Here is a 26,593-nt window from a genome sequence, read left to right on the forward strand (position 1 = left end):
CAGATTGGGTTTCCAGAATTCGGTCATTTGAACAATCTCTCCCGGGTTGTGGTGGGACATTTCTTGGACGATGGTGCACGTCTTCGAGGTGGTCTTCAGCAGAGACTGCCACAGTGGGTGGGATGGAGATACTTCATGCTGAAAAGGAGGGTAGAAGAATGACCACGTTTGGGTGAAATGAAGATCTAAAATGTTTTTTTAATTCTTTTAATTCACTCTGAACAGACATTAGATCTTACTAGACGACATGTTTATTTGTATGAGCATCACTCTAACTGTGGGTGTGTTCTGTGTCTGTGTGATACATTTTCAACATTGTCAACGTCGTCACTTCTGTCACTTTTTACTTTTTTGTGTAGTTTAAATACTACAAACGTGTTGTAGTTGCACTGTGTTGAAATTTCACGATGAAATGAAATTGTCTAAAATTTCTTGGGGGAAAAATCTGGATCCAGTAGCTTCCATTAGAAGTTAAGAAGTTTTTTTCTTTTGCCTTTAAAGTTGCCATTTTTGGGATACGATGTCATTGCTGTAGGAATAATCGATCCTTGGGATACTCAAGCTAGGAAACTTTTAAAAACCTCCAAAGAGTTGATAAAGCCTAGGAGAATATTTCGATATCAAAAATTCCAATTTAGGAGCTAATATTAACATATAATGAAATAGCAAATTAAATTATAGATAAAAATCAATTAAAACAGCACTAAGATAAAGCTGAAATATTAAAACAGCGCTAAAATAAAGCTCATATATTAAAACAGCACTAAGAGAAAGCTCATATATTAAAACAGCACTAAGATAAAGCTGAAATATTAAACCTCTCCATGGATCACCACCTTATCGTGGTGGAGAGGTTTGTGTGCTTGAAGGACCCTAGGAGCTATGTTGTCTGGAGCAAAAGCTCCTGGTAGGGTCTCCCATGGCAAACTGGTCCTAGGTGACAGGCCAGACAAAGTGTGATCCATAACCACCCCTATGAGGACAACAAAGCAGGACTCGTGTACCCTGCCCGGATCAGGGTTACCGGGGCCCCACCCTGGAGCCAGGCCTGGGGGAGGGGCTCGCCAGCGAGCGTCTGGTGGCCGGGCATTCACTCATGGTGCCCGGCCGGGCCCAGCCCGAAGGAGCTACATGAGTCCCCCCTCCCATCGACCCACCACCGATGGGAGGGGCAGTAGTAGGGGTGCGGTGCATTGTGGATCGGGCAGTGTCCGAAGGCGTGGGCCTTGGCGTTCTGATCCTCGGTTGCTGAAACTGGCTTTTGGAACTTGGAACGTTACCTCACTGGCGGGGAAGGAGCCTGAATTGGTGCGCGAGGTCGAGAGATACCGGCTAGATATAGTCGGGCTCACCTCAACACACAGCTTGGGCTCTGGGTCCAATCTCCTTGAGAGGGGCTGGACTTTTTTCTTTTCTGGAGTTGCCCATGGTGAGAGGCGGCGGGCAGGTGTGGGCTTTCTCATAGCCCCTCGACTCGGCGCCTGTATGTTGGGGTTTTCCCCGGTGGACGAGAGGGTAGCTTCCCTACGCCTTCGGGTTGGGGAACGGGTCCTGACTGTTGTCTGTGCTTATGCACCGAACAGCAGTTCAGAATACCCAGCCTTCATAGAGTCCTTGGAAGGGGTGCTTGAAAGTGCTCCTCCTGGAGACTCGATTGTCCTACTGGGGGACTTCAACGCTCACGTGGGCAATGACAGTAAGACCTGGAGGGGTGTGATTGGGAGGAATGGCCTCTCTGATCTGAACCCAAGTGGTGTTCAGTTTTTGGACTTCTGTGCAAACCACAGTTTGTCCATAATGAACACCATGTTTGAACACAAGGATGTCCATAAGTGCACATGGCACCAGGACACCCTAGGCCGCAGTTCAATGATTGACTTTGTAGTCGTGTCAGCGGACTTGCGGCCATGTGTACTGGACACTCGGGTAAAGAGAGGAGCTGAGCTGTCAACTGATCACCACCTGGTGGTGAGTTGGATCAGGTGGTGGGGGAAGATGCCAGTCAGACCAGGCAAACCCAAACGTATAGTGAGGGTTTGCTGGGAACGTCTGGCAGAAGAACCTGTCAGATTGATCTTCAACTCACACCTCCGTCAGAACTTTGACCAGATATCGGGGGAGGTGGGGGACATTGACTCAGAATGGGCCATGTTCCGCTCCTCCATTGTTGAAGCGGCTGACTGTAGCTGTGGTCGCAAGGTAGTTGGTGCCTGTCGGGGCGGTAATCCTCGAACCCGGTGGTGGACACCCCAGGTGAGAGATGCCGTCAAGCTGAAGAAGGAGTCCTACCGGACATGGTTGGCCTGTAGGACACCAGAGGCAGCTGGCAGGTATCGACAGGCCAAGCGATCTGCGGCTTCAGTCGTTGCCAAGGCAAAAACCCGGGTGTGGGAAGAGTTCGGTGAGGCCTTGGAAAGTGACTTTAAGTCAGCTCCGAAAAGATTCTGGCAAACCGTCAGGCGACTCAGAAGGGGAAAGCAGTGTGCCACTAGCACTGTATATAGTGGAGATGGTGTGCTGCTGACTTCGACTGAAGACGTCATTGGGCGGTGGAAGGAATACTTTGAGGACCTTCTCAATCCCACCGACACGTTCTCCAGTGAGGAGGCAGAGTCTGGGGACACGGGAATAGGCTTGTCCATTACTGAGGCCGAAGTTGCTATGGTAGTTAAAAAGCTCCTTGGCGGCAGGGCTGCAGGGGTGGATGAGATCCGTCCCGAGTTCCTCAAGGCTCTGGATGTTGTGGGGCTGTCTTGGCTGACACGCCTTTTCAACATTGCGTGGACATCGGGGGTGGTGCCACTTGATTGGCAGACTGGGGTGGTGGTGCCTCTTTTTAAAAAGGGGGACCGGAGGGTGTGTTCCAACTACAGGGGAATCACACTCCTCAGCCTCCCTGGTAAGGTCTATGCAAGGGTACTGGAGAAGAGAGTCCGGCTTATAGTCGAACCTCGGATCCAGGAGGAGCAGTGCGGGTTCCGCCCTGGTCGTGGAACACTGGACCAACTCTTTACCCTCTCCAGGATTCTCGAGGGTTCATGGGAGTTTGCCCAAGCAGTCCACATGTGCTTTGTGGATTTGGAGAAGGCATTCGACTGTGTTCCCCGGGGTATTCTGTGGGAGGTGCTTCGGGAGTACGGGGTACATGGCTCTTTGCTACGAGCCATTCAGGCCCTGTACAAACAAAGCAGGAGCTTGGTTCGCATGGCCGGCAGTAAGTCAGACTTTTTCCCAGTGAGAGTTGGACTCCGTCAGGGCTGCCCTTTGTCACCGATTCTATTCATAATTTTTATGGATAGAATTTCTAGGCGCAGTCAGGGGATGGAGGGTGTCCGGTTTGGTGACCTCAGGGTCACATCGCTGCTGTTCGCAGATGATGTGGTCCTATTGGGGACATCAGGCCGTGAACTTCAGCTTTCACTGGATCGGTTTGCAGCCGAGTGTGAAGCGGCCGGGATGAGGATCAGTACCTCCAAATCCGAGGCCATGGATCTCACGCGGGAAAGGGTGGAGAGCCCTCTCTGGGTCGGGGATGAGCTCTTGCCTCAAGTGGAGGAGTTTAAGTATCTCGGGGTCTTGTTCACGAGTGATGGTACAAGGGAGCGGGAGATTGACAGACGGATTGGTGCTGGGTCAGCAGTGATGTGGGCTCTTTACCGGTCTGTTGTGGTAAAGAAAGAGCTGAGCCATAAGGCAAGGCTCTCGATTTACTGGTCGATCTATGTTCCCACCCTCACCTATGGTCATGAGCTTTGGGTAATGACCGAAAGAACGAGATCGCGAATACAAGCGGCTGAAATGAGTTTCCTCCGCAGGGTGGCTGGACTCTCCCTTAGAGATAGGGTGAGAAGTTCGGTCATCCGAGAGGGACTCGGAGTAGAGCCGCTGCTTCTTCACGTCGAGAGGAGCCAGTTGAGGTGGTTCGGGCATCTTGTTAGGATGCCTCCTGGACGCCTCCCTTGGGAGGTGTCACAGGCAAGTCCACCGGGGAGGAGACCCCGGGGAAGACCCAGGACACGCTGGCGTGACTATATCGCCCAGCTGGCCTGGGAGCGCCTCGGAATCCCTCCCAGGGAGCTAGTGGAAGTGGCTGGGGAAAGGGAGGTCTGGGCTTCATTGCTCAGGATGCTGCCCCCGCGACCCGAACCCCGGAGAAGCGGAAGATGATGGATGGATGGATGGATGGATGAAATATTAAAACAGAGCTAAAATAAAGCTCATATATTAAAACAGCGCTAAGATAAAGTGAAGATATTAACAAATGTGCTCTACGGTTGTGAAGTCATAACCCTTGTTAGAGAAAGCAGTGGAGACCATTACATGTAATTCGTATACTGTTATGTTGGTCAACCAGTATGACCATGCTGGGTGACCAGCTAAACCAGCATAATTTCATACTGGACTGTGATTTTTTTTCCGCAGGAACCTGAATTATTCAAACTAGATTATGACTGTTTATTTGTTGAGTCTGAGGTTTAAGCTATGCTGCTGAGCTGGACTGTGTAACTGAGTCTCATCAAAACTAGGCAGATCAGAACGTTAACATTAGTGTCCTGTGCAGTCCTGTCACCATCATGACACTTTAGCTTATAAACACTTGCAATTGACAATTATTTACTTGTTTGTTTTATGCAAAAAGCCTAAAGTGGACTGGCTACTCAGCTATCCTGCTTCCCTGCTTTATTTATCAGTAGATAATTCACGGTTATACTGATATAAATCGATATACTGCGCACAAGCTCAGAAAAGTGTCTGCAGCTACACTGATTCACATTTAGAGTCGACCAAAGCCACATTTTTCATTCTTTTATGAGCAAAAACACTCATAATGCAAGCAAACATTAAACGGTTCTGCTGGTTCCTGCTGGTGTCCAATAGTCTCTAATGGTGTTCTGTGTCCTGATGGGTTGACATCACAGTGTAAAGGACTCCAATCAGATTCCAGATACAGTTGATGGTTTAATGGGATCTAAAGGTGTCCTACAGGAAAGCCGAACCATCACGTTTTACCCCAAATGGTTCTAATGTTTGTTTTCCAGCAGGGAAACATTATTTACATTAGCTAAGAAATAAATTCATGTCACTGCTGCCCTTTAAAGTTCGTACTATATTTCCAATAAGTACAGTCGTGGGCTGGAGGTTAGGGAACCAGCCTTGTGACGATCCCCTGAGCCAACAATACATGACTGGAGTGCCCTTCAGCAAGACACCTAACCCCCAACTGCTCCCCGGGCGCCGTGGACAGGGCTGCCCAACAACCCAGGCAAGTGTTCTCACCGCCTCCTAGCGTGTGTTCACTAGTGTGTATGTATGTGGGGGTTCCACTGCACAGATGGGTTAAATGCGGAGGTCTAATTCCTCTGTGTAATTCCACAGAAGGCTAATGGTTCTGAATAAATAAATGCATACATTTAAGGTAATTTTTGGCAAACTGGAAGGCAAAGCTTTACAAAACTGGACAGCTAAAAAAGCTGTATAAGCTGTGTCCATCAGTCTGAGATTTTATTATCCATCCATCCATCCATTTTCTAAGCCGCTTCTCCGTCAGGGTCGCGGGGGGATGCTGGAGCCTATCCCAGCAGTCTTTGGGCGAAAGGCATTATAAATACTATAAATTATTATATTATTTGGTCAAATTTAATTAAGTAATACTTTAACAAAAGAATTTATGGTAATAAAAATACATCAAAGGTGCAAACCGCACATGAAACTTGCCCACAATTACAGAGCGACTAAAAACCATGCATTAAATTTCAACTTAAACTTCACTAAGAGCCTCATTCACATTACTGTGCAGCTCCACCTGCTGGTGAAGATGTGCGCTGCCGTACCTGCACTGTTCTACTGCTTTGAGTTGGTGGATTAGTCCTCGGCCTCTTCTGCTTCTTCTCCCTCCTGTGGATAAACACACAACAGAGTTAGCGTTTACACACAAACGGTCTCTAAGCAGTCTGAGCCGATACTTGCAGTGAATTAGACCATATTTAAAGTAGAGTGAATTCATCTCCTTTAGTTATCACACAGTTTGAGGAATGCATAGACAACGGCTTCACGGCAAAAAACCTTTACTGAAACCAACCACATGCTAGACGAAATGAAGGATTTATATATTCTTGTGGATGATGTATGTTTGTATTTTCCGATAAATTGCTGTGCTGTTTTTTTTTTAAGTTTGAGTTTCATGTTATGTTCACGTCACATCATCTTCTGGGAGTTTATTGGCTGGTTGAAAAGCAGAAATCTGATTACTGTCTGACTCATGTAGACCTGAAGTTTCCCCATTATCTGATTACTCACATGCATGTAAAGGCATTGATTGGATTACCGACAAAATCAGATTTTCTGCCGTTTTTGGATGATTTACTGCCTGTAAATGCACTCGCTGTTGGGTGTTCGGTTCTCCAACAGTTCTGGACACATCCCTGAATTTCAATCTTGGTGAGTATGACAAAGATAAAGAACGAACTTGTTTTACCCAGCGTTTATGCACTTCAATGTCTTGTGAAAAGTCCTATTACCCCAAAAATAAGAGAAAAAACAAACACGCTACAATATGTTTAACAACCAATCTACACCTAATAATAATAGTGCTGTCTGACAGTCAGAGAGATCCTAATACTTTCTTCTGCTTTCCAACAATAAAGGAAATTCCTGTGTAAAAGGCTAGAAGCCTTTTCAATGAAGCTTTCGCTCATTTAGATCCATTAGCCTGTATTCACTGTGGACTCTCTATGACTCCCTCTAGTGTTTTCTAATCATATTTCTGGTGTAATGGGATGAACAGGGAGCAATCAGGCCAAAACACTGCAGAGCTCAACACACTGCCTCATTAGACACACCTGATTCAGCTCATCAGCTAATTAGTAAGGCCTTCGTGAACTGAATTCAGAGTGTAAGATGAGGGTAAATGCTGACCTCCTCAGCACTTTGGCCCAGAAGGAAAAGGACGTTTGACGTTCCTGCTCTAAACCATTAAGTCTCCAAATGAGCTCTGGTGCGCTTTGCCTCTATGGGGGGAAATTAATTTTCCAAAGTTTCTCCTTCTGTGGTAAATAAACATGTCCAAGACTGCAAGGTTTTATCTGAATTATGGGTTCTTTAACAGTCAAAATGCTCTTTTTCTGCACAAAAGCAGCAGCGTACCTGCGACACCTGAGCCTCTTCATCCTCCTGAGTCACAGAAACCGCCGCACATTAAAACACGAGAAGAGCAGAACATGCCCCATGTTTTAGACCACACAGCTCACACACGCTAAACTACATCATCTGAACAGAGACGCCTCGCTGCACGGCAGTAACGCTCGAGCAGAAAAGACAGAAAGAAGAAGATCATAATGTGGGATCATGTATATGTGGGAACACCAGAGACCAAAGCCCTGGAGATCTACCTCATTGACTGGCTCTTCTTGAGGCTCTTCCTGTGATGTGAGTGGATGGAATGGGAGGTGGGGTAAAAAGAATGGAGAGAGAGAGGAGTGATGGAGGGAGGATGGAGTGAGCAGAGAGAGAAGAGAAAGACTGTGAGCTGAGAAGAAAAGCTGCCCGTATTTCCATCTGTTTTTGACAGGCCCACTCTGACTGCACCTCACTGCAATTTCCCTCTGGGATCAGTAAAGGATTCTCTGATTCTGATCCTGATTCGGAGTCGGAAACAGCTCTAGCCATCTGAGCCGGTCTGGTCCACCAGCTCTTAACAGCTGGTTCAACATGACCTGACTAAGATGACCAACATGGTCATCCTGTTATAACCAGCTTGACCAAGATGGTCATCCAGATCTAACCAACTTGACCAAGATGGTAATCCAGCTCTAGCCATCTTGACCAAGATGTCCATCTAGCTCTAAGCAGCTTGACTAAGATGGTCATTCAACTCTAACCATCTTGACCAAGATGTCCATTTAGCTCTAACCATCTTGACCAAGATGGTCATCCAGCTCTAACTAATTTGACCAAGATGGTAATGCAGCTCTAAGCAGTTTGATCAAGATGGTAATCCAGCTCTAGCCATCTTGACCAAGATGTCCATCTAGCTCTAAGCAGCTTGACTAAGATGGTCATCCAACTCTAACCATCTTGACCAAGATGTCCATCTAGCTCTAACCATCTTGACCAAGATGGTCATCCAGCTCTAATCAATTTGACCAAGATGGTCATCCAACTCTAACCATCTTGACCAAGATGGTCATCCAGCTCTAACCATCTTGACCAAGATGGTCATCCAACTCTAACCATCTTGACCAAGATGTCCATCTAGCTATAACCAATTTGACCAAGATGGCCATTCTCACGACTCTGGCAGCCAGTCTTTTAGGTAAAATGCTAAAGGTAAGGTACCTCAGCTAAACTTACTAGCCTAGCCTTTTTCAGCTTGTGTCTTTCACCTTGAAAACAACTCGTCTGTGTAGAGGCAGTAAACTCTATAGTAGCATTCTGCTATGTGTAACCTCCTGCTCAGATTTCAGCAGCGAAGTAATAACCAAACCCTAAGAAGCCCTTTTAATTTTAATATTATTCTCTCCGTCATAGCACAGAGAAAGAAAACAGGCCCTGTCAGTCATGGTGCTGTTTTCCTAAATGGAACATTTTATTTGTCTGTAGGCAGAATAGACTTCAGAGGGTTTAAGGTTCAGGTTCAGGTTCAGGGGTTCTTAAATATAAAGATTCCAAAACATTATTGTGGCCCATAAAGATACACAGTTGTAGCAGTCACCTGACACATGGGCACCAACGGCTATGAGAGAGGGGACGAAGGTGGTGCATTTTGGGTCGGGCTACTGCCACAACAATGAACCCCCCTTGGTTTCAGATCTAGAAAGGAAGTTGATCAGATTGCATTGATTCCTGCGCAGGTTCTGCTGATACAGTTACACAGACTCACTGCTACAGAGTGTCGTTTAGCAAACTGAGCTAATGCCGCAGTGGAAAGGCACTGAAAATCGCCCGAGAGTAAATGATTTTAAGCAATACGATTATGTGATAAACACATTTTTATCTCTTTATAGTAAGTGTGATATCGGGTCTGCACCAGAGACCAAAGCCATTGAGATCTACCTCACTGACTGGCTCTTCTTGTTCCTGTGATATGAGTGAATGTGGTGGATGGTGGGGACAAGAAAAAGAATGAAAAAAAAAAAACAGAGAAAGAATGAGGAGGTGGGTGGGTGGATGGACAGATGGTTCAATGAAGAGAAAAAGATAAAGAAGAGAAAGTGAGAAAAGTAGCACACAGAGATCTTGGTTCTCTAAATGACAACCAAGTCAGAGAGAGAGAGAAGTTACCAACTCTGTTTCTGAACAGCAGCAGGATCCATGACTAAACTGTCACAAATTAAAGCCAGTAAGAATGTCCAAGCTGTCTTTGTCCAGAGAAAAGAGGCTGGTGACTCGCTCTCGTTTCATCACTTCAGATACTCTGACTTTCTGGAGGTCAGATGGAGCATGCAGGACTCTGCTGAAGCTGTGGCCAACACCTTCATTCGAGATATAGGATGCATTCCTGACCATCGCTGTCATATCAAAACCTTGTAACTTTTGTTTTCTACACTCCAGCTTTGACATAATGTGAACATATAACGATGATTACACCAAAAGAATTGGCCTGAAATCAAATAAAATCTTGTTATATTAATTTGCTTTAAAAACAGGGTTGCATGATTAATCCCATTTCTAATGATAAAAAAATATTAAAGAGGTGCGATAACAGGTCTGATCAAATTACCTATCATGCAGAGCTCCAGAGATGTTATTACACTGAAAGAACATCATATAAAAACATAACATGCCTTTTCATACAGAAATCTCAGGCTTATTACATACTAAAGCTTTTAAAGTTGAATTACTACAGGCACTTCAGTGCAAACTGGCTCAGCTGTTCTCAGGTTATAGAAGTGTGTAACAAAGCTTTGGGCCTGCTGGTTAAATATATGATGATGATAAATGGACATGATTGAAACGTGGTGCCTATTGTGTGTAAAATGTGTGATAGTAAAAGCTGCTGTCACAACAAACGTGCATCACCATAAGCAGCTTTTGAATGAAAGTATATCACTGTTGTCAGAAGGAAACCCAAATGATAACAGGGGAAGGAAAAAAACCTACTTTACTTTTATTGTAAGTAAATGAAACTACTTTTTTCCAATTTTGGCTAATTTCTTTTGGTCCATTCATGAAATTTACAAAGAATGTAAAGAGCAACAGGCATTTTCAAATTATGACAAAAACTGAAAAACATCAAAAATGGAGATACAAGGTTCTTCCAGCAGCAGTGATATGTTCATTTATTTTTATAGGCCTATAAAATGCAGCTGAGGGAATGCTGAGTGTTTTTCTAATATGACATGAATGAACAACATGCAAAATGTGAAATATTCAGAAATATTTTTTATTTTATTATTTTTTTTTATTTCACTGCTGTTTTTGTGCTAAATACCAATGACAAATAGGTATCTTTGTTTTTCATGTACCAGGCAAACTGACAGAGGGCAGAATGTTCTCCATGAGAGGAGGAGAAGTCTCTTAGCGAGAGGAGAACAGAGAGCTTCTCCTCATTCAGGAGCTGATCCTGTAAGAGCTCTTTCACTCACAGCTGGGATCTCAGTCTGGGTTGCTTTTGGAGATGCAGCTCCACATTAGACAAAGCACAAAACACACAAGGTCTTCAGGTGTTTATAATATCTCCTTCACGCCTCACAGAACAGACAAGTGGTCACACTGGGCTTCTTTCCATTTTGGAAGAGTGGATGTGCATTCAGAGCTTTGTCATTCAGAAACTGAAACTCTGAGTGCTTCTGCAGATAAATCAGAAGTTTGAGGTTCAGTTTGACCCATCTGAGTTTCTTTTGGAGATTGTGATCCTGTTCTGATTCTGTGGCTAGAGATGCAGCTGATCCAGCATCTTAGGCTACATTTACTCAGCAGGTAAAAGTGGCCCAAATCCAATCCAATCCAATCACACACAGCTGTGTGTCTGCGTGTCAATTCTGATTGGAGACGCTTTCATATGTGGTACTGAAATCCGATCCATGTCAGATCTTAGCAATGCAACTCAACATGCTTTATAATTTCACGCTGCAGAGATTCATTTAGCCATGATATTTCTGTACAAAATTAGAAGAGACTCATCACAGCCGCTCTGTGTTTGAAGAAATTTTGAAAGAAATGGCCGGACATGGCTGTAGGAGAACGAGGCTGCAGCGTCAAAGAACAGTTAATAGTCTAAACGTTTAAAGAATCCGAAGACGTGAACCAAAGAAGTGACTGTGGCAGAATAACGTGCCCTTTTTACGGTGAGCTTGAACACATTCTGGGCGACGAGCTGTCAGTCAGTGAAGCTTCATCATGGCTCCTATGATGCTGGTGAAGATGAAGCTGATCCTCCAGGAGCGACTGGTGTTCACTGGCTCTTATGACTGTTTGAGCCGCATGAAGCATTGATCTTTTTTGCATCCATGTCAGTTTAGGAGCTGATCTGTTCAGACTGACGTCTCATCAAAACCAAACAAAAAAAATCTGATTTAGTGAGAAAATCAGATTTGGGCCTCTTTTACCTGCTGTGTGAATGTAGCCTTAGTCACTTTGTCATGCCAACCAATGCCGTGATTGGTCAGAGAGTTCATGTCGCAGGCAAAAATTTATTTGCACGAATTATTCACGCTCGCTGTGCAAAGGCCGATACAGTGCACAGCTGTGATGTAAGTAGCTCTCAGTCTTCATTCTGGACTTTGCACAAAAGTAAATGTTGGTCTTGGCTTACAGGGCTATTATTTCTGTTTAATAACACAGCAAATTTTAATGCATTTTATGTCCATATGGTTCCAATCTGAAAATCAAGAACTTTCTTTTGCTCCTTGTGTAAAGTTCCAAGGTTTTACTACGACAGCGACAGTTCACTACATGTACATTTTCACCGATTTAGCTTTTTAAACTGGTCATGTTATGTCTTTGTGTCAAGTTTGGTCCAAAACAACCAAAATAAGAAAGGAAAAGGAAACATCAAGAGAAATTAAGGGAGGAAACTGAAAGAGAAAGAGAGAAACAAATCGTCTCAATCTACCTCAAGCTGTCGAAGCTCCTCCTCTTCCTGAAAAGGTAAAAGAGTGGATGAGCGTGTGGACAGGAACAGAGAAGGAGGGGGAGAGAGAGAAAGAGAGAGAGAGAAAGAGAGAGAGAGAGAGAACATAAAACAGGCATGCAACTGGAGAGAGAGAGAGAGAGAGAGAGAAAGAGAGAGAGAGAGAGAGAGAGAGAGAGAGGGAGCTGCTTTAATCTGAGTGTAGAGAGAGTCAGGCTGCAGGAGGACTAGAGAGAAACAGGAGGTGAGAGCACAGAGTGTTAGATGGGTTTCAAAACACTACCACAACAAACACCACCAAACAAACCCACACAGCCTGGGGGGCTAACGAGAGAAAATAAGGGGGGTCTGTCCGTGAAAACCAAGTTACCTCAGACACCAAGTCCTCTTCACCCTGGAAGGAAGCAGGAGGAGAGAAGGAAGAGGGGCAGAAAACGGTTTACAGACGAAGACATGGGGGATAACAGGTGTAATCTGTGTTTATGCAGTTACTCTCTGCGGTTCACTGATATACGACTATATACAACGTTGCAAAAACACCAATACATATTCCAGTAAATGATACCTAAACTATTCAATAGTAACAATTTAGTAGCAACACTAATTAGAGCTAATTACACCAGTGAAAAGATCATTAAACAGTTACTCTCACCATTACACTTAAAGGGGCTTAAAGGGGCTGAATGTATCCCCCCACCATGAAAGGCCTTTAAAAATTCAAAAGTTCAAAAACTTTTGTAAAACAATTTGTGCATTTAAGTGAATATCAATAAAAATAATAATACCTGAATTACAGTCTCATGAAATATGATGCTTCAAGGGGTTATTTAGTAAAGAAAGTGGTTCTATCTAGAACCATGAACTCTCCAAGATTCATTCAAAGGTCCTCTGCATCATGAAAGGGTTCCTCAGATTAATGGAAAATGCGCATGAATGTGCTATAAGTGGTTCTATGTAGAACCTTACTGAAAATAGTTCTATATAGCATCCAAGGGTTCTTCTGTTGTTACAAGCTTGACACGGTAACAATAGCAGAACCCTTCTGTATAGAGCCATTTTCAAAAAGGTTCTATATAGAACCATCAACAGCACACTCACTGTCAGTCTGAAGAAGCCTGGCATGATGTGAAGAACCCTTTAATCACGCAGAATCTTTGCGTGTTCATGGTTCTATACAGAACAATTTCTACTAAAGAACCCTTGAGGAAACATCTGTTTTAAGAGTGTAGATCTACAGTGGGGACTCGTCGAGACTAAGTGGGGGTTTTCCCCAAAGACTTTCAGGTAAAGCAATCAGACAGATGTTGCTTTAGGTGGTCTTCAGGAGCTCCGTGGTGCTGAGCTACTGCTTATTAGAGTTTCTCTCAGGACAAACTCCAAGCTGCACAGGGGCTGCAGGGTCTGGATAAAACACTACACTGCTGTTACACATCTACACACAAATACAATAAACACTTAAAGGTGCAGTATATGATTTCAGTCCAATACACAAATTCGGTGAAGGTCTCCTTGCTGCACAGCCCTGAATCTGTAAACGGGAAAACACACAAAGTGGCTCAGACCGAATGACAGAACACTATTCCAGGCAATCAGCAACAGGGGGGTGCTCATGCTTGTGCACAGGACAGGCAGAAGATGAGGGGCTAAATGCTGACGTCATGAAGAAGAATAGACAGAAAAACAGCCAAAGAGGAGAACATCTGAAGAACAAAGACTGAGAAAGAAGTTCTTAGACCAGGTGACGGCATTTCAGCGGTAAAGACCTCTGAGAGCTGGCGAAAGGGACGCTTCAGCTTCTTGTTCGAATTTTCCAGTTCCACCTTAAATTGTGCAGCAGTTCCATTCTGGCACTTAAGGTGGGAAAATTCAAACAAGAAGCTGAGGCACCTGCATGTTTCAGCTGCAAAATTTAAGGTAGAACAGGAAAAGGTGAGACACCTGAATGTGACTGCTGCACTATTTAAGGTGGAATAGGAAAATTCAAACAAGAATCTGAGGTGCCTGAATGTTTCTGCTGCAAAATTTAAGGTGGAACAGGAAATTTTGAACAGGAAGCAGAGTTCAGCCTCATGGAGAGTTAAAAGGCATAAAAAAGGATGAGGGGGCTGCTCTGTTTCTGCCTGACAAGTGGAACACATCAACTTATGTTTGCTGTTTGAATCATCAATAGGTCTGTACTGTTTTGTCCCGCTTGCTAATGTTTGTGTTAGCAACTGGTTAGCTTCATAGCAGCAATTGCAGTGACAGTTTGCTAACCCACAACCTAGCTAACGTTAGCTACAGTTCCCCTGAAGGGAAGGAAGTATTTATTTTGCTGTTTTGCTGTTCAAACATCAGCAATCACTCTTCAGAAGTGTATACTGCACCTTTAATGTGATGTGCTCAAAGTTCCACCTGCATGATTTTCAGCCAAAATGATTTTGTTGAGCCCCGATTCAACCTAACACCCAAAAACAACTGCTATTAGTCACAGCGCACAATAAACTATTCAGTGACTGGCCAGAGGCTTGCCTGCATATAGTGGTTTCAGTGTTGCAAATGCTGATATCATGATGCCAATTAACCAACAAATGACAAATTTCCACTAATTATGATCTCTCAGTAATGAAACAGGCAGCTGTTTGTGGTCTGTGCTGCTGCATGAGATTCTGACCCTGTTTTGATTCCGATTCTGTTGCTAGAACACAGCCAATCTGCCATCTTTGTTGTTGCCATGCCAACGGCAGAGACAACTGTGATTGGTCAGAGAGTTCATGTCACCAGCAAACGTTGTGAATGTGCTATGAAGTTTGTGTGATGAATGTGATGAAGTTTAATCACGTAACAATAAATATTATCATACTGTTCACTAATAAAACAGCTACTCGTAAGATAAACAGGTACCACTGACCCTCAGGTACCACTGACACCTGGCTGTTTCATGTAACTTGTATCTGGATTGAAACCTGATCAGATTTTAACTGCACACGTTTACATTTGGTAACTAAGTCTCTGGTGAGTCACCATTTTGATTGTTGTAGAGACGTATTTGTTTACACTTGTTTAATTACAGGTGTATCACCTGAAACAGTTTGAGTGATCACATTTAAATCGGTTTAAGAAGGATGCGTTCACATCAATGTTTTGATGTGGATAATCTCTATGCAGATCGAATGCCGGGGTCGTATTACAGAAACCTCCTCCTTTCTTCTTAAGATCTGACAGGTCAAGATAAGTTTCTTCACTAATTTGTATTACAAAGCAAACCTGACCTTAATTAAGGAATCTTATCTTGTCATACAGCATCTTATCTCTAGCTAGGAAATCTCAGCTCGATCAAAGTTGACAATCAACTGACATGCCACACACAGTGGAGTATAAACATGTCATCAGAATAATGTTACAAAATGTGAGCTACAGCTGCTGTAACTGAGGTAAAAAAGCACAAACAGAACTGGTGTGATAAACTGTGAGTTGTGAATAGTGTGAGAGCTCCCCCTGCTTTTTATCAGAGCGCCCCCTGCTGTTTATCAGAGCATTGCCGCTCCCCAGTTTCAGTCTCCATTTCCCAAACGCTTTAGCTGAGTGCGCTAACGTTACTCCTCCTAATAAACAGACACACATTCGGCTCCGTTTCTTCACCACCATCACTGTAATATTTCATCATCAACATCAACACAGGAAGGTAATCAGAGGGCCGGTGGAGTTCGAGTCGGCAGCGTCTGAGATTTTTAAAACACAGAGCTAGAAAAGAAAAACATCTGCCAATAAAAGCCACGTTTTACAGTATATAATTAAGTATATAATAATATATAACAGTATATAATAAAGTAAATAAATTGAGCTCATTATGCTGGTAGGGAACAATGCTGCCTGACTTGGCCACCTAAAAACCATAGAAACAGGCCTTAAACAGAAGTTAGGACCCTGTTGAGGTTCATCTTAAAGTTAGGACAGGGTTTAGTTAGGATGTTAATGTGATGCTGTTTTCTAATCTAGAGTTAATGGTGTGATTATGAAGTTAGGAACTGTTATTCTGGAATAGCTACTGTCCAAAATTCAGTCTGTATTGAAGCCACCGGGGTGACTTAACAGGTCAGATTTCAGAGCGAAGATGTTTCTGTAATACGGCCCCTCATTCTCAAAACACATAAACTGAGGTGTAAATGGGTCGTGGTTCCTGGTCCAAATGTGTGGAGAACTGCAAAACTGTGAACATTTAAGGCAATAATGTGCTGTGAACAGTGAAGACAAGCAATCCAGGGAGTTCCTGTAACAGCAACATTAGCATTCTGAAGGGCTGCATAGTTTGTTCCAGTGTTAGGACTGACCACACCATGCTAGAACATCTGAAGAGGAACAGAAAGACTAATCACAATGGAGAACATCTACACATGCACCAAGCAGACCTGTTGAAGAGAGACAGACGGACTGAAACACTCAATCATCCCAATTCCACACAGATAGGAAGAAACTAGAGGATGGACTGTTATGCAAGAAGTTTGAGGAGCTTGACTGAAAGTATACTCAGTGGCCACTTTATTAGAAACTCCTGCTCTACAGCTTTACACACTTAAAAAGAACGGCTCTTCAGGAGTTCTTTGGTGAAGAGAATAGTTCTACATACAACCACGAAACATTCAAATAATCATTTCACGTTTAAAGGGTTCTCTGCATGGTGAAATGGTTCTTCAGACTGATGGAGAATGTGTGGTATATGTTTTTATATAGCATCTTTTAGAAAATGGTTCCGTATAGCACCAAAAAGCTTGACATTGTAACAATAGCAGAACCCTTTTGGGTGCTACACTATATTTCCCGAAGTATTCACTCACCTGGCTTCACACACATATGAACTTGAGTGACATCCCATTCTTAATCCATAGGGTTTAATATGATGTAGACCCCCCCCCTTTGGAGCTATAACAGCTTCAGCTCTTCTGGGAAGGCTTTCCACAAGGGTTAGGAGTGTTTATGGGAATTTCTGACCGTTCTTCCAGAAGCGCATTTGTGAGGTCAGACACTGATGTTGGACGAGAAGGCCTGGCTCACAGTCTCCACTCTAATTCATCCCAAAGGTGTTCTATGGGGTTGAGGTCAGGACTCTGTGCAGGCCAGTCAAGTTTTTCCACACCAAACTGGCTCATCCACGTCTTTATGGACCTGCTTTGTGCACTGGTGTGCAGTCATGTTGGAGCAGGAAGGGGCCGTCCCCAAACTGTTCCCACAAAGTTGGGAGCGTGAAATTGTCCAAAATCTCTTGGTGCTGAAGATTTAAGAGTTCCTTTCACTGGAACTAAGGGGCCGAGCCCAACTCCTGAAAAACACCCCCACACCATGATCCCCCCTCCACCAAACTTTACACTCGGCACAATGCAGTCAGACAAGTACCGTCTCCTGGCAACCACCAAACCCAGACTCATCCATTGGATTGCCAGATGGAGAAGCATGATTGGTCACTCTAGAGTCCAGTGTCGGCGCTTTACTCCACTGCATTCCACGCTTTGCACTGCGCTTGGTGATGTAAGGCTTGGATGCAGCTGCTCGGCCATGGAAACCCATTCCATGAAGCTCTCAACGCTGTTCTTGAGCTGATCTGAAGGCCACATGAAGTTTGGACTCTGCAGAAAGTTGGTGACCTCTGCACACTATGAGTTGCTGTCGTTCCCAATCGCTTCCAATCGTTATAATCCCACTGACAGTGGACTGTGGAATATTTAGTGGTGAGGAAATTTCACGACTGGACTTGCTGCACAGGTGGCGTCCGATCACGGTACCACGCTGGAATTCTCTGAGCTCCTGAGAGCGACCCATTCTTTCACTAATGTCTGTAGAAGCAGTCTGCAGGCCTAGGGGCTCGGCTTTACACACCTGTGGCCGTGGAAGAGACTGGAACACCTGGATTCAGTGATTTGGATCGTTGAGTGAAAACTTGTGGTAATATAGTGTATATATAACAAATACTCCATCAATCTGAACAACACTTCACCATGCAAATAACTATTTACGCATGCAAAGGGTTCTTTGAGTGTCCTCATGGGTTTATATAGAATCATTTGCTTTACTAAAGAGCCTTTGAAGTACCATCTTTTTTAAGAGTGTACTCTAGGCTGCCCGGGACGTGGGAAGTAGGGCACATATTTCAGGACTGAAACAGCTAAATATAATAATAATAGTAAAAAGTTCTAAACTTTATAATAATTCTCTATAATAAGACTTGTGTGCTTATTTTACAGTGGAGGTTGCATTTTTTATGTTATTTAATCTTGCAGTAGTCGTGTATCGTTTAACACTATATTTTCATTACAGTGAGCCACGTTGCTTCCCTCATCAACTGTTGGCCACTTGGGGTCATTGCTGAAAACCAATTCTGAACACCAAAGCAGCCTAATATTATTTTGGAACTTTAAAAAATCATCCAACTTAATATTAACTTTAATAATAATCATAAGTTTTATCAACCCACTCAGTGTTAAAACTCCCCGTGTGACTGTGGATCTGACCCAATCAGTTACAGCGCCACATATCAACAATCTGATTGTTCAACGCTCAGTTCATTTGCATAGTTTGTCTAGAATGAGGGAGCAGTGAGAAGATATGCGCTGTGCATTGATGAGTCAGTTTTTTGATGACAAGTTTTGTTAAAATATCAAAATCATTCTGATGATGTCATCATTCGTGTTACAAATAAAATTTCAGCCCCAACTTCAAACACGTTCCTGCGGCCCGGTCGGCTGCCACATATCTAACAGTCAACTAGAGGTTACAGTCCACATGTCGAGAGTATAGCATATATACAGAACACTGTGAACAGACTGTGCACTTTCATATTAAACTGCTCTTTACTGTTAAAATGATATGAATGATGTAAGATGCATGCATAGGTCACATTATAATGTTTAAATAAAATGTTTACTGGTAAATATTAAAACTTGACACCCTTAGGAGATTTAAAGGGCCCATATTTTGCATATTTTAAATATTGCATATATTGTATAATGTAACAATAAATTGTACTGTTGTAGGCTGAATGGGAGGGGCCAAATTGCTGTAGGCTGAATGGGAGGGGATAAAGTGCTGTAGGCTGAATGGGAGGGGCTAAACTGCTGTAGGCTGAATAGGAGGGGATAAAGTGCTGTAGCCTGAATAGGAGGGGCTAAACTGTTGTAGGGTGACTGGGAGGGGCTAAACTGTTGTAGGCTGACTGGGAGGGGCTAAACTGTTGTAGGCTGAATGGGAGGGGCTAAACTGCTGTAGGCTGAATAGGAGGGGATAAAGTGCTGTAGCCTGAATAGGAGGGGCTAAACTGCAGTAAGCAGCGCCCTTTAAAGAAGACATAAACTGTAGTTATCCATGTAAGCCTGCAGAGATACAGGAAGGAAGAATAAGACACAGCAGTCCAGTGAAAGAGTTTGTCAAGCAGATGAGCGGCTACGAGAGAGATCAGGGAGAGTTAGCCATCACCATGACGACATAAACACACCAAGGAGCTGGAAAAAAGGTAAAACACACAGACTATATGACGTAAACATAAACTGGAATGCATGAAACACTTCAAACGTCAATCTACCTCTGAAACGGGCGCATCATCTTCTTCCTAAAACAGTCAGTCGACAATTATGGTTATAATTATTCTTCCTTGACATGTTCAGTCTTATGAAGTAAGTTTCTCTCCAGCTCCATCACTTTATCTGTAAACTTGATTTTGTGATTTTGAGAAAGTCTTGGAATCAGAAATTGATCACAAACCTACTGATACTGAATGAGAAGCCTATATAAACCGTATACACCATTCTAGTCCATCATACACTGAACACACCTTAACACGCTACCATGGCATAAACAGCGATGTGCATTAAAACATTACAGTTTTGGAACCAGTAGTGATGTGACTCGTTATGAATATGACTCCAGAGAGTGATATATGTAATTTCTTTCGTGTTTAAAAACAGAAGAGTGTCTCTTACCCTGTCGTAATCGCCTTCTTCTTCACCATCCTGTCAATAAACAAAAGATAAAGCTGAAGTCGTGGCCACAGGAGGGAGATACAATAACAACAAAATGTCATTAACAATAAGCGTCTTTATAAAACAAAACAAAAATATGCATGCAGTACATTTTGAAACACATATTGCAGATATAATATATACATTACAATACACTGGAACTCTAAGTGTGACATGGCTGTAAACACTTCTTTCGACCAAAATTATTTTTGCTAAACTTGATCATATAAATCAATGATTTATTAAACTTCCATCTGGAACAGGTGCGTCACACTGGGTTCCTTGCGGGCTGAAGCTCTGTAGAGATTAGCAATATCGCTCTTCTAATGCTCTGAATTCAACTAATCTCTGCAGAGCTGGAGTCCCAGTTTGATACCTCTTATCTAGAACTTTAATTGATGTTGGAGCACCATCAGAACCTGCAACTTAAATCTCCTGTCAGTAAGGCAAAGCCATAGACAGCTGCACCACGTGTGAGCTTCTTTTAAAACCCAAAAAAAAGAAAAGCTCATTACGATGTAATCATGTCATATAATCACAGCAGCTGATCCTCACCAGCACAGCCTCCATGAGGAACACAGGCTCGAGTCTTCGTCTATGAACAAAGCCACATTCTGAGTGCATCAGCTACCCAACGTCTATCTCGCCTTCACATCTCAGAGGAGGAACCCTCAGAAGTCATCTCTCCAAAACCAGCACATGAGGACATCTAATTCAGACCTCCAAACGGAGATGGGGTATGATGTAAACTATCCTAAGTCCGTGGGGAGAAAGTGATGCAGTTCCTGTTTGTTCAAGGCCTGATTCACACATAATACGTCTGTTTGGCGTGAACGATGCAGAATGTCCTGATTTTCATTTGCTCCTGTTAACGGGTCAGCACTTTCACACGAGCTGCGCGAGAGAAGCGGCAGACTGTCCCAGACGTTGCACTGAAGCAGCACAATATTTAGGGAACAGACCACGAGCTGATTTTTTCTGCGCGCCGCATGAACCACACAGAAAAATACACTGAAATACGCCATGAAAAATCTAAGAAAACTGAATAAAAACTCTAATTTTATTTAATGAATTAATTTTATTAATTATTGTATCAGTTAATTGAATTTAACTGTCAGTTAGTTCATTGAAATACAAGTCAAACATTTTGCGCTGAACACAGATTTCCTGGGAAATATGGCCAAGAATGTTATAATGATAACCAAATTTCATATCAGTCCAAATCTTTACATATCGAGATAAATGTCAAATCGTAATTTCTTTCAAGTTTGAAGGCTGATTTTTGTTTTAAACTATCCTTTATGGTCAGAACACAACAAACACTCACCATACAGTGGAGCATTTCACAGATCTGTCATGGGACGGTGGGAGAAAGTTTCCGATTAGCTGTTTTTTACCTGCTAGAAAAGCACTTTTGTTTAAAGTGAGTTTAAAGTGAGTTTGTTTAGTGAGTAGATGGTCTGGGGAGGCTTACGAGGCACTGCAGGATTGCTTTGAGGCTACTGATTGGCCGGCACTCTGTGAGCCGCACGGAGAGGACATCACCAGGCTCACAGAGTGTATCACGGACTACATTAACTTCTGTGTGGACTCCACTGTCCCAACCAGGACTGTTAAATGTTACCCAAACAACAAGCCGTGGGTAACAAAGGACATTAAGGCTCTACTCAACAAGAAGAAGAGGGCCTTCAGAGCGGGAGACAGGGTGGAGGTGAGAACGATCCAGAGGGAACAGAGGACAGCTATCAAGGAGGCAATGAACAAATATAGGAGGAAGCTGGAGTGGAAACTCCTGCAGAACAACATGAGGGAGGTCTGGAATGGAATGAGGACCATCACCAGCTTCAGGTCCAGTAACAACAGAGGAGTAGAGGTCAGTGTGGACGGGGCCAACAAGCTAAATCTGTTCTTTAACAGATTTGACACTGCAGGCTCTGTCCTCCCCCATCCTGACTCCTCTGCTGCCGGTCCTCAGCAGCCCATTCCACTCACCCCACCTCCCCTCTCCTGATAGCCTGTACTCCTCTTGTGACAGCCCATCTCACACCTCCATCCCTCCCCACCCGTCACCTCTACAATGAGTCTCACTGCTGACCAGGTGAGAACACAACTGAAGAGACTCCACACAAACAAGGCTGCAGGCCCTGATGGGGCTCCTGTGGAGGACTGCAACATGTCTTCAACATGAGCCTGAGTCTCCAGAGGGTCCCAATGATGTGGAAGACGTCCTGCATTGTTCCTCTTCCAAAGACGCCACGACCCAATGACGCCAAGGACTATAGGCCAGTGGCACTGACGTCTCATGTCATGAAGACCATGGAGAGGCTCGTCTTGGATCAGCTCCGACCCGTAGTCCAGCCTTTTCTAAACCTCCTCCAGTTTGCCTACCAGCCCCGCCTGGGAGTTGAAGACACCATCATCTACCTGCTCAACCGTGTATACGCTCACCTGGATAAGCCAGCCAGCTCTGTGAGGGACATGTTTTTTGACTTCTCCAGCGCATTTAACACCGTCTGGTCAGCTCTTCTGGGTGATAAGCTCACAGTGATGCAGGTAGATGCCCCCCTCGTGTCCTGGATTGTTGACTACCTGACTGGCAGACCACAGTATATACACCTGCAGCACTGTGTGTCGGACAGAGTGGTCAGCAACACTGGAGTTCCACAAGGAATTGTCCTCTCTCCCTTCCTCTTCACCCTCTACACCACGGACTTCAGCTACTGCACAGAGACTTGCCACCTTCAGAGGTTTTCTGACGACTTGGCAATAGTTGGATGTATCAGCAGGGGTGATGAGGATGAGTAACAGGGTGACGGTGAAGGAGGTATAATGATGTGCAAGGATGAAGGAAAATATTATTATCAGTGCAGAGCTTTAATTGTGTTTTGCTTATTTATGGTAGAATATTGTTCATTAAAAGTGGAAAAAGTGAAGAAGGATGCACCTGGACTTTGAGACGTTCGCCGCCCATGGCTCCCAAAATATCAACCTCCACTTTATCCCACCAAAGGAATATGTGGTGTGACACTGATGTCTATCACCAACATGTAATTTCAGGTGTCCATGGAAATCAGGGTGGGGCTTGTGAAAACTCCGCCCACACATCGCCATAGATTATTCCCTTTGGAAAACCAGCACCTTCTACTGACTGAACCGACTGTACAGATTTACAGCTTTCAGCAACTGCCTTTGCCTTCAGTGTGTTAAGAGCTGGTTGTCTGCTGTTGTCCATTCTTTTAACCCCTTATGTGGCCAAAGTTTTATTACACACTTCTATAATCTAAGAACAGCTCAGCAAATGTGCATTAAAGCCTCTATAATTACTGAATAATAAGCCATAGTATTTAATAAATCTGAAATTATAAGGTGTTAATGAGAGTTTTACCTGGACTTCCTCCTCCGTAGGTGGTGCTTTCTATTGGAAAAGAGAAAATCACAAAGTTAAATTTAGACCAAACATTCATGCAGTTCTCATTCAGAACCACCAGAGTGAACCTAGAAATCCTTCTATTGTGCTCTCTTAGAAAATCCATGCAGTTAAAGGAGAATTCCACAGATTTTTCAGATTTTACAGTGGTGGTGATGGGAACCAGGGGTCACCACGACTACAACACAAATTATTATTATTTGTTATTTAAAAATCTGAAATAATAAATTTTCTTTGGGGATTATTTTGCCTCACAACACATTGCACGTACGTCTTCTTCTGGTTTCTATCACCACTGTGAACAACTCTATCTCTAGAAAAGTGCATTTAACACCAAACCCCTCTGAATGACTGTTCTTAACCATTTAATTCATGTGGAATTTTTCAGAGATGGGTGGAATTCCCCTTTAATTCAACAGAATGGGGGGAGTTATTTTAACACCAACAGCAGCGTTTCCATTTGAATGATGTGAGAGCTGTGGAAGGGATCAAGTGGACTAGAAGAATGGAAAACAGCACAAGAGTGAGATAGTTACAAATTCAACAGACCTAAAGGACAACAAACGCTACAGGTCAGAGGTTAGGGGAGGAGGAGTCTGGAGAAGTCAAACCTTAGGAGGACAACAAACGCTACAGGTCAGAGGTTAGGGGAGGAGGAGTCTGGAGAAGTCAAACCTTAGGAGTTCAAGGAGGAGAAAGTATTAATAGGGGAACAGGTGAGAAGCAAAGGGAGGATGAATGAGGTTCTGAGAGCTCCTCTGAAGAACTGAGAGCGAATTTACACTTTCTTCTTCTGACGGCTCCTCTTGTTCCTCTCCCTCCTTCGTCTCTTCTTCTACAGCTTCTTCTCCAGACGTCTTCTCCTCCTCTGTGTGTGCGTTTCCATTCTGTTCCTCCATCGGTATCGCCTCTCTCTACAGATAAGGAGATCAATGTGTCCCCAAAACAGAGGAGAAGTGTTAAACCTGTGTGTGTGTATGAATGTAGGGCTGCAACTGATGATGATGAAGTACCATCACTGTGAGGAATGTTCTGGGAAAAACAACAGGAATTCCAGCTACTCCACCAAACTTTCAGCTTGGTTTGAAATCTGGATTTTCTGCCAAAGCTGGATCAGCCTTTTGGTGCTATATGGGGCCATGTATAACTAGAGGTGGACAGTAACTCAGTAAATGTACTTAGTTTCTGTACTTTAGTATTTTTGGTGTATCTGTACTGAAGTTTCTCCGTTCTGGGCGTCTTTTTCCTTTCACTCCACTACATTTCAGAGTCTAATATCCGACTTTTTCCTCCTACATTTTGAGAAATCTGTCGTTCCTTTTGGTTTCTGTGTGTATAAAAACGTAACATGTCAAAACGAAAGAAGCGCAAAGCCAGAGCACCAATCAGGGCCCAGCGGTCACTTTGTTTAGAGCTGGTTTTGACCTGTTGGTCATACCGACCCAGTGCAGCACGCGGTTCAACGTCAGCGCAGCAGCGTAAAACTTTGGGAGAGTCTGTTCAACATAAATGATGAACTAACCTAACTTTGTGTAAATAGAGCTCAATATAGAAATATGTCCACATATGCAGTCGAGACTGACGCGGCTTTTTTCTGAATTTCTACAAACACCATTTCATTTTATAGTAAATGAGTTTGGGCTGGTTTATGTTTATGAACAGACGCCTACAGATCAACATAGTAAAGGAGCTCATCTGTGATCCTGAGTTTAAAGCCAGTTTTTATTCAACTTAAACTTGGAACTAAGTTGTAAATAAATCTGAAACTGAAACTTTGCTTGTGTGTAAAAAGTGATTTCAGAGCCACTCGGTTCTCCCTGATGGAAACTGTTTACCTTCAGTGTTTTGTGCTTCTGATCATTTTAATAGACGTCAGCGTCACTAATTAATGACCTTCTATTAAAAGACTGGTTTACCAAGAGAGACGCTGGAGGACTTTCACCTGAAATGAGTTCATGAAGCCAGTCTGGTTATAAAAATGATAACAGGACATCAGAGGCAGAATTCCTCTTTTAGTACTTTTACTTTATACTTAAGTACATTTGAAGGGAAATACTTTAGTACTTTTACTCAAGTGGAGGTCTAAAGGGAGGAACTTCTACTTTACTGGAGGAATATTTTACTTTGGGGGTCTCGACTTTAACTCATGATTTTAACTTCAAGTACATTGTTTGTGTACTTCATCCACCACTGTATATAACACATATATAATCACCATTTCCCCATGCAGAGACCCATTTAAGCATGAAATGATTCTAAACAGAACTCATGATTCTTCTTTCTAAGTCTTCTAGCTGGCACCATAGCACCACCAAATTCAGAGCTACTGTAAAAACACGGTAGCGCAACATTCCGGCCTCTGTTTGAAGAGGAGCTGCTCTCTATATAAATACAAAGGACTCATTCTAAGCTAATGGGAAAAACGGCTGATCATAGTTACTGCTGATTATACTAATGAAACTAATGAAAACATGGTTTTGTTACTATATTCAATTTTTGTTAATACTACACTGCACCACTGACTAAAGCAATCATGACAGTTCTGGCTGAATGAAGGAGAATAACCCACATCATTACTGTAGATATGATGCAGTAGATCCCTCCCCCTAAACCCCAAATATTTACATTTTTACCAAGTTTAAAACCTTCATTAATTCCTTTTCTGCATTAGAGGGGGATTCCACTGTTTTTGTGTTTGTTTGTTTGTTTGTTTGATTGTTTTTTACCATAACTCAAAGTGTGTGAGATGTAAACAGAGAGATTCAGAGCGGTTTGGTGTGAAATGGTTCAGATGTCTTTACAGTTGTGGTGATAGGAACCAGGGGTCGCTATGACTACAACACACATGTAGACATTTCATTTACCATCCAGAACCACCAGTGAACCTACACGAGTCTTCTGAGTTAATATGGAATGTTGATGATGGAAAATAGTGAAAAATCTGGAATAATTTGTTTTCTTTGGGGACTATTTTGCCCACCATGAATTAATTTTGAGGCCAAAATCTTCTCAAAACGATCATAAAGCAGCATCTCAGTCATCACGCAGTGGATTCAAACCCACTTCATGTAGGAACTTTCTGTGAGGGAGCATTTAGAGGTGGACGTCTGG

General features: G+C 43.3%; 1 protein-coding gene across 15 annotated transcripts in view; it reads right to left on the minus strand.

Moving 5' to 3' along the window:
- Nucleotides 1-21: 21 nt before the first annotated feature.
- sh3bgr (SH3 domain binding glutamate-rich protein) overlaps nt 22-26,593 on the minus strand; it is a 33,911-nt gene continuing 7,339 nt past the window's right edge. For 2 of the 15 annotated variants that reach the window (XM_017681575.2, XM_017681580.2), the window contains 10 exons: nt 24,265-24,396; nt 23,441-23,470; nt 20,017-20,046; nt 19,620-19,646; nt 12,441-12,464; nt 12,053-12,079; nt 7,389-7,418; nt 7,144-7,170; nt 5,832-5,895; nt 22-138 (listed from right to left, as the gene is read on the minus strand). In XM_017681575.2, coding sequence (XP_017537064.1) covers nt 5,863-5,895; nt 7,144-7,170; nt 7,389-7,418; nt 12,053-12,079; nt 12,441-12,464; nt 19,620-19,646; nt 20,017-20,046; nt 23,441-23,470; nt 24,265-24,396 — 360 coding nt within the window. In that variant the 3' untranslated portion in view covers nt 22-138; nt 5,832-5,862. The other 13 variants (XM_017681577.2, XM_017681579.2, XM_017681582.2 and 10 more) reach the window with 13 other exon arrangements.

The sequence above is a fragment of the Pygocentrus nattereri genome, chromosome 19 (assembly GCF_015220715.1).
Source record: "Pygocentrus nattereri isolate fPygNat1 chromosome 19, fPygNat1.pri, whole genome shotgun sequence".
In the NCBI taxonomy this organism is placed as follows: domain Eukaryota; kingdom Metazoa; phylum Chordata; class Actinopteri; order Characiformes; family Serrasalmidae; genus Pygocentrus; species Pygocentrus nattereri.